We start from the raw sequence: 13,836 nt of genomic DNA on the forward strand, positions 1-13,836 counted from the left end.
TCTGATTAATCAGCTTGCCTCTTGACAATCTTCAGAACCCACCACCGCTGGCTCAGAGATGGGCACCACTTACTCAGATCTGACTTCTTGGAGGCAGAGTGTGGCTGAGGAGGCTGCTCAGGGGAACGTAGACGTCTGCCTGGTGGGAGAGAGCTGGTGGGCTCTGGCCCTGCCCTGGAAAGGCTGCGCCAGGCAGTCTGAGGCAAGCCCCGGGCTTCTCTGTTTCCACATTCCATGCTGCGTCGTGAGTGTCCCCATCGGTTCTCAGCTTGGGTATAGACGGCTCCCAGAGGTTGATTGTTGGGGCCTCACCAATCAGTTTGCTGCTGCCGGTCTTGCATGGCTACATTCTTTTCAAAATTTTTTTTATTTTAAATATTGTGACAAGGGCTGGAGAGATGGCTCAGTGGTTAAGAACACTGGCTGCTCCAGAGGACAGAGTTTGATTCCCAGCACCCACATGGTGGCTCACTACTGTCTTTAACTCTAGTGCTAGGGGCTCTGGGGTCCTCTCTGGCCTCCACTGGCATCAGGAATGCATGTGGTGCACAGACATATGCAGGCAAAACACCCATACACATAAAATAAAATACCCTGTTACTATTTATGTGTATGTGCATGTGTGTGTTTTCACATGTGTGTGGAGACTAGAGAACAACTTGCTATAGTCATTTCTCTCCTTTCACCATGTGAGCACGGGGACCAAGCTTAGATTACTAGGCTTGGCAGCAATCTTGCCAGCCCACATGTCATGTACTTTACGTGAGTAGGTGGGTTATATGGAGGTCAGAGCTCAGCAGCTGCCCACCTTGATTTTTAGGCAGGGCTGGCTGGCCAGAAAGCCTCACTGATCTGCCCGTCTCTGCCTTCCCAGTGCTGGAGTATAAAAGCATGGCATCATCTTGTCTGACATGTATGCTGACGCTAAGGAACAAACTCAGGTCTTTGTACCTGAATGACAAAGCACTTAACTGACTGAGCCATCCTCCTCAGCCCCCATGAGGGTAATAGTTGGGCGCTGGCTATCTCATATAACTGTAATTTTTGTGTCTGAGAGGGGGCATGACTCGGGGAGGCAAGTGTGTGTTGGGGCCACAGAGCTCCAGAGAACAGTGCAGAGCAAGGAAGAGAGGCTAGCCAGAAACCATGAGACAGGATCAGAGAATTGTGTCATTTGTGCAAAGGGAGTAAGGGACTGGGAGAGAAGGCGGCCATCAGGGCCGGTCCCGTAGGCTGCCATGTGGGCCAGTGGCTTGGAGAGAGAACAGCAGGGAGCCTGCTGTTGGACTCGGCTGTTGAGTCCACTCTGGTCACTGCTCAGTAAGGCTTCGAAACTTCCTTAAAAGGAGCGTGAGTGGGGCAGGAGGATGACAGTATCTGTGCAGATCCTGGCTCTGAGTCTAGGAGCTGTCGGCTCATCAGCCGTCATCTTCTTGGCCTTGCATCTGTCTGTCTGGGACTCTGGGTGAAAGTCAGAGTTCATTTGCTTAGCACGTGTCACCTGTGTTCTAGGCTCTGCGTTCCCAGCATAGAGAGCAGGAAGGAGACCAGATCTGCTCATAGCTTTCAGGAATCTGCAGGGAACGGATGGTAGATAGTGCTACAGGGACCAATGAAAATAAAGCAGCCAGCAAGAGACTGGGGAATGGTGTCCCCAGTGAGGGAATATTTGTGAGAATCATGTGGACAGAATAGGAGTTTGGAAAGTTAAGAATAAAGCAAGCAAGGGAACAGCAGAATGTTCCAGATGAAGAAATGAATGAAGGTGCAGGGCAGAGGGCAAGAGTGTAGAGCTGGGGCCTGAGGACCAGGGGCAGGGGCTGGGCCTCTGGGTGTTTGAGAGCTCATGGAGGAGCTGGGCAGAGTGCGGTTGGAACATCGTCAATCCTGTCTGAAGAAACACTTTCGGAGGGCCTGTGCAGAGAGATGGTCTCCATCAGATAGGTGGGTTGAAGTGGTACAAGAATGGGTAGGAAAGCAGTGCTGATGGGGGCTGCTTGGAAGGTATGTGGGGCCAGGGTGTAGACGGATATGATTCAAGAGTGGATGTGCAGGCATGGGAGCATACGCTTTGATCCCAGCATTCAAGAGGCAGAGACAGGTGGATCTCTGTGAGTTAAAGTCAGCTGGTCTACAAAGTGAGTCCAGGAGAGCCAAGGCATAGCAAGACCCTATCTCAACAAACAAACAAACAAACAAACAGCCCCTAAAACAAACAACAAAACTGGTGAATGTGTGCAATGCCCGGACGGTTCTGCGCTTGTCTCCTGCTGCACGGCATCCGGCCTTGTAACTGGGTCAGGTGTCCTGGCCCTGGAGGCAGGAGGAGGACGCAATGCGGCTCTGACCTGGTCCTCTTTGCTCTTTCCTATCAGCCTGATTTTTGGAGCACTGACTGTCGCAACGGGCATTATTGGTGTCATCCTGGGGGCAGAGGCCTCCAGAAGGTACAAGAAGGTGAACCCCAGGGCTGAGCCCCTCATCTGTGCTTCCAGTCTGTTTGCCACTGCTCCTTGCCTCTACCTGGCTCTCATCCTGGCCTCAAGGACCCTCGTGGCTTCTTATGTAAGTGAGGTCCCCGCTGGGAGTGGAGGGGCCCTTGTGAACACTGGCGCACACTAAGTTGTGTCTTACTGCATGAGTCCAGATGGATTCTCTAGTGAGTACACAGAGGCTCACAGGGGGCTGCCCAGAAAAGACCAGGGCTAGATTTGACCCCAAGTTCTTTTCTGGCTTTGGACTGAGTCCCTCTATACTACTGGCTGGGAGTTCGAGTAGAGATGGGGGTGTTTATCTGCCCTAGGGTGTGGTGTAAGCATGGGGAGGCATTGGGAATGCTCCCCCAGTTCCAGCTGAGGAAGGTTGGTCATGGCTGGTTCAGACCTTGCTTGGAAAGACAATTACGGCCAACATAAGATTTCCAGATCTGGGCCCCTGGGACAGGTGTGCTGCAGCCTTTGCTAGTGTCTGTTCACTGAGGGCACTGTTCCTCTTCATGTGTCTGAACTTCTGTTCTTCCTGCCTTCATATTCACCTCCTCCAAAGTGTTCCCATATTATCCTATCAAGCATACTGTCATAATTCAATGTCCCATCCTTCTTCCCCATCCCTGTCCTGCCAAATGGGAAGGGCTTGCTGTTCCTGGGAGGATAATACCAGCTTTGCCCCTGGGTGCTGGACACAGTACCCTTGCCCATAGGCATCTGGTCCACTGAGCTGGCTGGACTCAGAGAGTAAACTAATGATGGTTTTACTCTTCTCCAACCAGTCCAGGTGACTGTCCTGTTGTGGTCAGTCACATTTGAGGACTTAAAATGTCAGGCTCCCCTTAAATCACAGCTTCTACTCTGCCTCTGAATAAAGCAGAGGTTATCCAGGCCCAGAAAATTGCCCTTGGGGACCCATGGAGTGCTCAGTCCTTTGCCATGGACACCACTGCTCATGATTTGGACTCCTGCAGGCCTGAGCAGGTGAAGGATGGCAGAAAATGGACAAGGGTTCCTGAGAATGAGTTTTTTCTGCCATTGCCTTCTGAGGGATAGGAGGTAGGGCTGGGAACAGTTTTATGGTTTTGGAGTGGCTCTGACCTTGCTTAATTCCTCCAGGCAGGTGTGAGCTCTCCAGCAGGACACGCCTGGCCTATGGGTAGTGAGTGCTAGGTTGCCCTCATGACCTCCATGACTTCCCTGCATGCTGTCCTTCTAACCCACCTGGTCGCTCTCCTTTTCCCGTGGTGCACTCTGCTTCCTTTAGCACTCCACCCTGAGTTCCCCAAGGGGACTCAGTAGTGATCCCCCTGCCTCTGCCTCCAGAGCTGGGATTAAAGGCGTGTGCCACCACTGCCTACCAAGAAAGAGTCTCTTTTAAGAAACGCCGTGTGGGCCGGTAAGATGGCTTGGTGGATGAAGGCACTTGCTTCCAACCCTGACAACCTGAGTTTGATCTTTGTAATCCTCATATTAACTCTGCATGTGCTAGATAGAAGGCTCAGCAATTATGAGCACTGGCTATTCTTCCAGAAGACCTGGTTCAATTCCCAGCCCTCGTACGGTGGGGCACAGCCATCTCAGATTTGGCCTCCTGGACACCAGCATGCACATGATGTACGTACAATGCAGATAGAACACGCATACTCATAAAATAAATACATTTTTAAAAGAAAAAAAAAAAAAAGAACCAAAATACTCCAGGCTTGATATGGAGCCTGCTCCTGGACACACTGGGGGGCAGTTGGCAAAAGATCTTTTTCTGTTGCCGAAGCCTCCAGGTGCACCTGGGCCCTCTTCAGGGGCTGTCTCCAGGTTTCTATTCCTGTGTTGAAGCACCATGACCAAAAGCAACTTGGGAGGAAAAGCTTTATTTCACTTAACACTTCCACGCCACAGTTCATCACAGAAGGAAGTCAGGGCAGAAACTGAAACAGAGGAGGAACCTGGAGGCAGGAGCTGATGCAGAGGCCATAGAGAGGTGCTGCTTCCTGGCTTGTTCTCATGGCTTGCTCAGTCTGTTTTCATACAGAACCCAGGACCTAGCTCAGGTCCCCACCCACAGTGGGCTGGGCCTCCCACAGTGGGCTGGGTCTCCTGCATCGGTCACTGACTGAGAAAACACCCTTCACTCTTACCCACAGCTGGATCTGATGGAGGCGGCTCAGGTGGCTCTAGCTTCTGTCAAGTTGACATAAAACTAGGCAGCACAGGGGAATTTTCTCTGAATTTCCTGGAGACTGAAAGAGGCCTGCCATTCCTCTCATTCAATGACTCTTGACATTGCTGTGGGAAGGTTTTTCTCATTTCATCTGACAGACTAGAAAACTGAGGACCAGAGAAATCAACAAACAAACAAATGTTGCCTCAGGCCTGGATATCTCACGTGTGTGTCCTTGTCATTCTGTGGGAGAGAAGCAGCGGGCACATGCTGGGCACCAAGATGTGTTCGTGGTTACTGTCTAGGAGGTGATGGGGACTGGTGAGGGCTGGTGGGACTCGCAGGGACCAAGCTTGCAGATAGACAGAGGCCTAGGTGGATGGGGGTCCTGTCAGAGGCGTGCTCCTGAGCCAGCCAGCTCTGCTCCAGCACACTGCCTTTTGGCTGTTTGGGGAACACAGATGTCCTGCAGTCTGCAGGCTTCAGAGCTATGTGTCTCATCTAGAAGTGATATCAGGTCTCAGCTGATCAATCCAGCAGGGAGAACTCTTAACTCTTTTCCAGGCTGCCCTGGTTGAGGGGGCAGGAAGGTGCTTTTGAGTGAGGAGGTGCCAGTCTTCCAGTGCTTCTGTGAGCCCTTAGTCTCCACAGCTCTGTCTGTGCTGCTGTTCTGGTGCCTACTGGAAGTTCTGTGTAAGATACAAGCTGAGGACCTTACCCTTACCAACCCTCATTCATGAAGCTTACTACCCTGCCCCAGTCCACCTGCCCATACTTTCTACCCTGCCCGATTTCAGCCTTACAAGCTTTTCCCACAACTGCCCTCTGTAGTAGCCACTTCTTGCTGTTTACTTGATGTAATCCGGTCATCCCACATGGTCAGGGAAGCTTCTGGAGCCTTGCCTGCTCTAAAGCCTTGCCAGTTCCCTGGTTCTCTGAAAGAAGATCCAACTCTTCATCCTCGCGTTTAAAGCTCTTCGTGAATCGCCTTGGCAGCCTCATCGGGCCCGCCTCCTCTGCACTTCCGCCCTTCCTCATTCCTGGAGCATGCCCAGTGCTTGGTCCCTTTTTAATCCACTCATCATCCCTCCTTGTCCATGTATCTAATCATTCTTGGCTTCCAGGGCAGGGCCAGCTTAGCACTGTCTCTTTTCGGAGGCGTCTTTTATTAGTGGTCTAGTCCTCCACTGTTAGCTTTATTGCGCGCTCTCTCTCTCTGCCCTGAATCTTCATTTCCAGCACAGGCTGGCCTTGAATTCAGAGAGCTGTCTGCTTTTTCTAAGATTAAAGGCATGTGCCACCACACCCAGTGTGATTGAGATACTCTACAGCCCCAGCCTTCAATTCTAGCAGGGCCCAGGCCTGGTTCCTTCTCTTCTCACCTCTCCAGTCCCAAATGCAGTATCGGGAATGTAGGAGCAAGGTGGGAATCAGTCACTGCTTGCTGGGCGAGCAGTTGAAGGATAAGTTGTTTGTATCCATTTTCCTATTCCAGCCTATTAAGTTTTGGCCATTGGATTACTAGTTCAAACGGTACAGATGCAACCATGAATAAAACCGCCTCAAGTATCTCTGTCCCGAGGAAATTTACATTCTAGCCTGGAGAAACAGGCAGCTACCAAGATACATGAGGAGAAGCAGGGCTTAGTGGGGGAGCTGTGGAATCTCAGCACTCAGGAGGCCGAGGCAGGGGAGTTCTAGGCCAGGCGGGGCCATATGCCAAGACCTCATCTCAAAGCAACCAAATAAACAAACAGTTACGTAGGCGAAAACGTTACGCTATTTTACGATGATAAATGCGTAGGAAACTGTAGAGCGGAGAAGGAATAGTGAGAGGGTGAGTGTCCATGAGAGGAGACTCCTGTCACACAGAGGCCAGGAGGCTCACTGGGAAAGTGCTGCACCCCTTCTTCTCCTCCTAGGAATGAAGGAGTCAATGGTGTAGGTATTTGGGATAGAAGAATTCTAACAATAGGGAACAGCAACTCTAAAGGGCCTGAGTCAGGGGTGTGCCTAGAGGGTCTGAGGAATGGCAAGGAGACCATTAGCTCATTAGTGTAAAGAGAATGGGAGGTGAGCACAGGGAGAATGATGAGGGCCTTTGGACCTCAGGTGGACAGAGTGGATGGGGTTGTATGCTTAGGGATGGAGATGAGCAGGTGGCTATGCCTTTTCGTCTGTTCCTCTGGTGTTACACTGACTGACAGTTACATCTTCACCACCTTGCGTTCTTGGGCTGCATTCTCCTTTGGTCACAGCATATAATCATTTCCTCTGTTGCTGGAGTGACTTGGTAGGATTTTTGCATCTGTGTGGATAAGAGTTTTAGGGATGTGTGTATTTGTATCTGTGTTTTTCTTGTGTGCAGGGCCATGGCTTCAGGTTGGCCTAGCAAGCGTTTCTTCCTTTTTTGTGTGTTTGCAGTTAGGAAGAATCTGTGTTAATTTGTCTTTAAACATTTGGTAGAATTTATCAGTGGAGCCATCTGGTTCTGGGATTTTGTTAGGGAGAAGGTTTTTTTTTTTTTTTTTGTGGACTCGATATTTACTTGTTGAAGGTCAGTTCAGATTTTTCTGTTTCTTTTTGACTGAGTTTCACTAGTTTTTCTAATTTTTATTAAATTTTAATAAAATTTAAATTAAATCAGTTTTCACTAATTTTTAAATTATTTTTTACTTTTTGAGATTAGAATATCCTGTCCTTCCACTGTGTGTATTCCTACATACATAAATATATAACCTGCTTAGTCTTCATAATAGCACTTGTACACACACATACACACACACACACGCACACACATGTTTTTAGGGCTGGCCATTTAGTATTGTTCGAATGCTAGGATACAGCCATGAATAAAACAGCCTCCTGCTCTCAGCCTTCCTCAGTTGCCTGTAGCTCTCCGTGGAGGGCTGAGGCCTCATGAATGTTCCCCATCCACCTTAGCGTGCCTGTTGTGTGGCTCAGCACAGGGAGTCATATTAGTGAGACTTTCTGACGTTCTGATTCTCCCGGGAGACAGTCTCACGGTACCTGATCCTCTGGACCGTCACGCTTTCAGCCCCTCCTCTGTAACGCTCCCTGAGCCTTAGGTGTGGGAGTTGTGTGCGGATGTGTCAATCGGAATGGGGCTCCACAACTCTGCATTTTGATCGGTCGTGGTTTTCTGTAATGTCTTCATCTTTTGCAAGGAGAAGCACTTTTCATTGTGTCAGGGATCTTTATGTTTAGTCTAATCTAGTTTCTTGGTATATAAATGCCTATGGTATTCCCTTATTTCCTTCTGACTCCTGTGGGACTGACACCAGTCCTCTCCATTCCCACTTTTGGTAAGTTGAGTATTCTCTCCCTTTTTACATGTCAATTTACAGGTTTGGGTTTATTTCTTATTTTCTTTTCAAAAATCATTTGTTTTGTGGGGGCACGCACGCCACTGTGTCTACGTGTGATGCGCACTGGTGCGTGCCTGCACGTCAGCGCGAATATACCCTGAAATGAATAGGGTGTGTGTATGCATGTGTGCTCTTGCGTGTGTACAATCCTACGCACATGTGTGCTCTGGTTATATATATATCAAGCTAACACACTGAGTTATGCTAGAACTGTCTACCTGCCTGTGCATGAGTACCGGAATTGCAGATAATCGTGTGCAGGGGGTGTGCCTGCATGTGTGGCTGAACATAGCTCTTCTCTTATTTTAGGTGCTGTAACTGCATTGCGTGGGAAGGAGGGGTTTTGGCAGTACAGTGTGTCTGCTCCCAAATTGGTAGAAACCAAGTTTTCCTGGGTTCCATGGAATGAAATTTCCTGAGCATATAAAGTCTGGTCTGGGCCTCTGTTGTGGGAGCTCAGGTCCTGCGGCCTGCCTGCAGGTGTGAAGACTCCGTCCCCCATCCTTCAGGCCTCTTGGCAAGGGAAGAGGACTTCCCGGCCGTTAATTAGGATCCAGACACACGCCCAGCAGGTCTTGGCTCACACCCCTTGCTTGGCCTTCTTCCCAGAGTGGTTGCCCTTCAGAGGAGAAGGAGGTTGTCCTCAGGAGGACTGAGCCTGATGCGGGCTCAGCCGTTGCTGGAGGGTGCGGCTGGAGGTTGGCAGCCCCACTTTCGGTGGGTTTTGCTCTTGTGCTCAGGATGAAGTAGCCAGTGTTGGGGCACAGCAAAGAGTACGCACTGGGGATCTAAAAGACCCGGCTGTCACTCCTGCTTCTTCATTTCCTGCTTGTGTTACCCAGGGCAAGATCCTGACCTTGCTGATCCTCCGGCTTTTCAGCAGTGAGATGGGAGGCTACTTACCTGTGCTCACACTGAGGAGATAAATGAACTTTTGAGCCTGTTCTAGTTACCATGGCTATGTAATGAAATTTGGCCATTCAAAATAACAAAAGCATTTCTTATGCTCACAGAGTTTTCAATTGGGTAAGGCTAGGCTGGAGATGGGAGGAGCTGACATCGTTTTTTTTCTATCTGAAGTCAGGTAGGCAGATGGGAGGGCTGGATCCCGGAAGCCAGAGCTGTCTGGCAGGTGATGAGAACTTAGCTAAAGTACTTGCCCATGGCCCCTCTGTGTAGCTTGGGTTCCCTCACAACATGGTGGCCAGATTCCAAGCACTGGCAGCCAGGGATAGCTGGCCAGGTGAAGCTGTCTTGCTTCATATGCTTCAAAGTTTCATATGAAACTTTCCTGAAAAGTTTCTTTGAAAGTGATACTTTCTCTTGTACTCTGACTTCTTTCTCAAAATAGCAGGCTGGAGAAACAGACTCTGTTTTATTTTATTTTTTTAAAGATTCATTTCTTTATAATGTATACAATGTTCTGTCTGTATGCAGACCTGCATGCCAGAAGAAAGCACCAGATACCATTATAGATGGTTGTGAGCCACCATGTGGTTGCGGAATTGAACTCAGGACCTCTGGAAGAGCAGACAGTGTTCTTAACCTCTGAGCCATCTCTCCAGCCCCAGACTCTGTTTTAAAAAAATAGACATATAAGTATGTGTGTGTGTGTGAGAGAGAGTATATGCCACATGGTGGGTGCCTGAGTAGGTCAGAAAAAGGTGTCAGTTTCCCTGCAATTGTAGTTACACGTGGTTGTGAGCCGTCCAGGGTGGGTGTAGAGAATCGAACTTGGGTCTTCTGAAAGAGCAGTTGGTGCTCTTAACTGCTGAGTCATCTCTCCAGATCCCTAGAGTTTATCCTTTGATGGGAGGATCAATGACCTGAAAAGCATGTGATAACAACATATTATCATCTTGGGAAACTACAAGTGGTTGCTGTGGCTCAGGTCTTCTTGTCCCCTGCCCTCTGAGTCTCTCTGAGGTTTTGCCTTGAAGGGAAGCAAGTCTGGGCACATAGACAGGAAGCCCAGTAGGTGTGAGCCTCTGGCCCCACTCTGTTCTTACACTCTCACAGGGGAGAGGCCTGGGGTTCAACTGTGGCTGGGCTTTCTGAGCTGAGAGAATAATATACTGATGTGTCCAAGGTCTTCAAGGAGTAGATCTGAGGCCATGTCTTAGCCAGGAGGAGCTGCAGGGACTCCTGTCCTTATCAAGTATGTCCCAGTGTGAACAAAACAACACACACTCTACGTGGAGTCAGAGAAATATATGTCAGAGAAGGATGTGACCTGTGGGGGTAACAGTAGAGAAAAGGACACAGGATGACATTCAAGGGGCTGGGGGATAGAAGGACCCCATGATGAATGCTTCAGAACTGACCAGAAGCAAGGGAAGGATGGAGTCATGCGGAAGTGGGAGAGCAATCTGCAGGGAACCCGCAGGTCTCCAGACTCCGGGGAACGTGACTGATGGGAATCTCGGAAACGTGCCTGGGATGGGTGAGCCAAGGCAAGGTGGGACATGTGCTCAGAGTAATGCCAGGAAGTGGGGGTGTGGATCATGTAAGACCTTGTACCTACAATGACTTTGGTTTCAGATTTGAAGTGAGGACCACTGAATGTGTCCTGCATCCAAATGAGGTGATCTAATTAGGTATCTCTTGCTGCCTAACAAATCACTCCCAAATTTAATGGCTTAAAAGAGCCTACTACAGTAATTATAATTATTATTTTGAGATAGTCTCATGTGGCCGCTTTGCTGGCCAGTTTTATGTCAACTTGACACAGCAAGCGTCATCTGAGAGGAGGAGAGCTCAACTGAGGAAATGCCCCAGTGAGGTCAGGCTGTAGGTAGGCCTGTGGGGCATTTTCTTAATTAGTGAGTGATGAGAGAGGGTCCAGCCCATTGTGGGTGAAGCCACCCGCAGGCTGGTGGTTCTGGGTTCTATAAGAACGCAGATTAAGCAATCCATGGGGAGCAAACCAGTAAGCAGCACCTCTTCATGGCCTCTGCATCAGCTCCTGCCTCCAGGTTTCTGCTCCGCTTGAGTGCCTGTCCTGATGTCCTTTGAAGATGAGGTGATGTGGAAACGGAAGTGAAATAAACCTTTTCGTTTCCACGTTACCTTTGGCCCTGGTGTTTCATCTCAGCAACCGTAACCTTGACTACGACAGCTTTGAACTGACTATGTAGCCAAGCAAGCCTTGAATTTCTGATCCTCCCGCCTCCACCTACACTTCCAAGGTCTGGGATCACAGGTGTGCACCAGCACACACAGTTTAGACAATGCTGGGCTGTGTGCCTGCTAGCCGAGTACTCCACCATCTGAGCCACATTCCTAGCGCTCAATAATTGCTTCTCATCGCAGGATGGTTTCAACCTTGTTGTTATATTCGTCCGTCCATCTGTCCGTCCATCTGTCCATCCATCCATCCATCCATCCATCCATCTTTGCCTGTGCTCACTCATGTGGCTGCACGGCCCTGACATGTGCTGTAATTCCCACACTGGTCTCCTGAGGCTCTTTTCCATATGACTCTTTACCCTTTGTTAGAGTAGATTAGCTTCTTTTCAGAACAGTATCTAAGAGACCAAAGTAGACGATGCAAAGCCTTTTAGCGAACATCACTTCTGCCTTCTTCTGTTGGCTAAGGTGATGTAGAGGCCACCCAGGTTCACCGAGGAAGGGCACAATTCAAAGGCATGAACACGATGCCGCAGGATTAATGGGGGCCATTTTGCAGCTGTCAATCACACAGCTGACAGACCTCTCTCTGGGGCCAGTGAGACGGCTCAGCAGGTAAAAGAGCTGCTAAGCCTTACCAACACGGCGGAAGAGGAGAACGATGCTGTCCTCTGGCTTTGTGGTAGGCACACACTTCTCTCTGTGGGCCTGCACAAGCACAGATAAATAGATAAGGGGGAAACTTGAAATAAAGAATGCAGGGGGAATTCTGATTGCTGTGTTAAGATGGAATGGGAGGTGTCAAAGTCAGGAAGAGGAAATAATGAAGAGGTTTTTCCAATGATGCAGGCCAGCGAGGAAGTGTGGAGAAGTGGTCAGGTTCTGGGTGTGTTATGGAAGTAGAGTAACAGGATTTCCTGCCAGATTGGGTGTAGAGTGAGAGAAAGAGTTCAGAGTGTCTCTGTGGCTTGGGCCTGGGCCACTGGAGTCAGGGAGTTGCTGTTTACTGAGGGGATGTTTGAGGGAGGGCAGGGTAGCTGCTTTTGAAGTTCTGTGGGCTTCCAATTTAGGCATGTTAAATTTGGGATGTATGTTAGTTGCTTTTTCTGTTGCTCCGACAACAGCCGGTGAGGAAGGAAGGGCTTATTTTCTGCTTCACGGTTTAAGGCTGCACTGTGGTGGGGAAGCAATGCAGCAGAAGCACGAGGCAGCCAGATGTACTGTCTCACTTACGCCTCTACTGCTGTGATAAAGATGATTAAGAGCGACTCGGGGAGAGAAGTGCTTATTTCATGTTGCATCACCGAGGGATTCATGGCGGGGACTGTACTTAAGGCAGTAAGCTGGAGGTCGGAACCAAAGCAGAGGCCAAGGAGAAGTGTTACTCACTGGTTTGTCCCTCACGCCTTGCTCGCTTGCTTTCTTATACAACTCAGGACCACCTTCCCAGGGGTGCCATCACCTCTGTAAGCTGGGCCCTCCCCCATCCCACATCCATCAAGAAAATGCCCTACTGTCTTGTCTGATGGAGGGATTTTCTTAGTTGAAGTTTCTCTTCCCAGAGAACTCTAGCTGTGTCAAGTGGATGAAATAATTAGCCAGCACACACCACATTGGTAGTAAGGAAGCAGATGAGTGCTGGTGCTCTGCTCATCTTCTCTCTCCTCCTCCTCCTCCTCCTCCTCCTCCTCCTCCTCCTCCTCCTCCTCCTCCTCCTCCTCCTCCTCCAAGCGGAGACAGAATATCACTGTGTAGCCTCGCTTAGCCTCACACTCACTATGTAGACCAAACTGGCCTCAAAGTCACAGAGGTGGCTTTTGCCTTCTGAGAGTTTTAGGTGTGGTGTGCCACCAATTGGTCTCACTTTCTCTTTCTATTCAGTGCTAGACCCCAGGCCATGGATGGGTGCTATTGACATTCCATATGATCCTCATTTGGAGCTCTCCAGAATCAGCCTTACAGACATCACCAGAGCTTATTTTCTAGGTGATCCCAAATCCAGTCAACAAGGTGGTCAAGGTGCCCGTACAGGCTGCTTCTTGGGACATCCAGCTGAAGATGCCAAGAGGCATGTGCCGTGTGTCAGGACAGAGGTTTAGGCTGCTGACTTGAAGCCAGGAGTTGTTTGAATGAAGTGAGTGTAGTTTGGGAAAGCCACAGCACAGGGATAACCTTCCAGGCCCCCCCAGGCCGGGGGTCCATGGCACTGCCACTGTGAAAACCAAGTTGCAGCCAACAATCTGAACTACTAGAGTGTATCAAGTTACATATACTATGTATATGAGTTTCTGGTCTGCATGGATGGATGGATGTACACCACATGCATGTCTGGTGCCTACAGAGGCCGGAAGAGAACATTTGATCCCCTTGAACTGGAGTTATCGATAGTTGTTAGTTTTGTGGGTGCTGAGAGCTGAGCCCAGGTCTTTGCAAGAGCAACCAGTGCTCTTAACCACCGAGCCATCCTTCCAGTCCCAACATCGATATTTCACTTGGGGGGAACTTAGAATATTTAGTGGTTGCCAGGTGTGATAGTACCTGAGAGGCGGAGGTGGAGGAATCAGAGGCAGATCTTTGTGAGCTTGAGGCTAGCCTGCTCTTCTATGCTGCTACTGAGTTCCAGAACTACAGTGAGATTCTATCTCGAAAAGGAAAATAAATAAAACAATTT

At 49.5% G+C, this 13,836-nt stretch overlaps 1 protein-coding gene across 3 annotated transcripts in view; it reads left to right on the forward strand.

The window, feature by feature from the left end:
* Spns3 (SPNS lysolipid transporter 3, sphingosine-1-phosphate (putative)) overlaps positions 1 to 13,836 on the forward strand; it is a 50,445-nt gene that overhangs the window by 16,729 nt on the left and 19,880 nt on the right. For all 3 annotated transcript variants that reach the window (XM_060387342.1, XM_060387343.1, XM_021657398.2), the window contains one exon: positions 2,376 to 2,565. In XM_060387342.1, the coding sequence (XP_060243325.1) occupies positions 2,376 to 2,565 (190 nt within the window). The remainder of the gene's footprint in view (positions 1 to 2,375; positions 2,566 to 13,836) is intronic.

The sequence above is a fragment of the Meriones unguiculatus genome, chromosome 7 (genome assembly GCF_030254825.1).
Source record: "Meriones unguiculatus strain TT.TT164.6M chromosome 7, Bangor_MerUng_6.1, whole genome shotgun sequence".
NCBI classification, from domain to species: Eukaryota; Metazoa; Chordata; class Mammalia; order Rodentia; family Muridae; genus Meriones; species Meriones unguiculatus.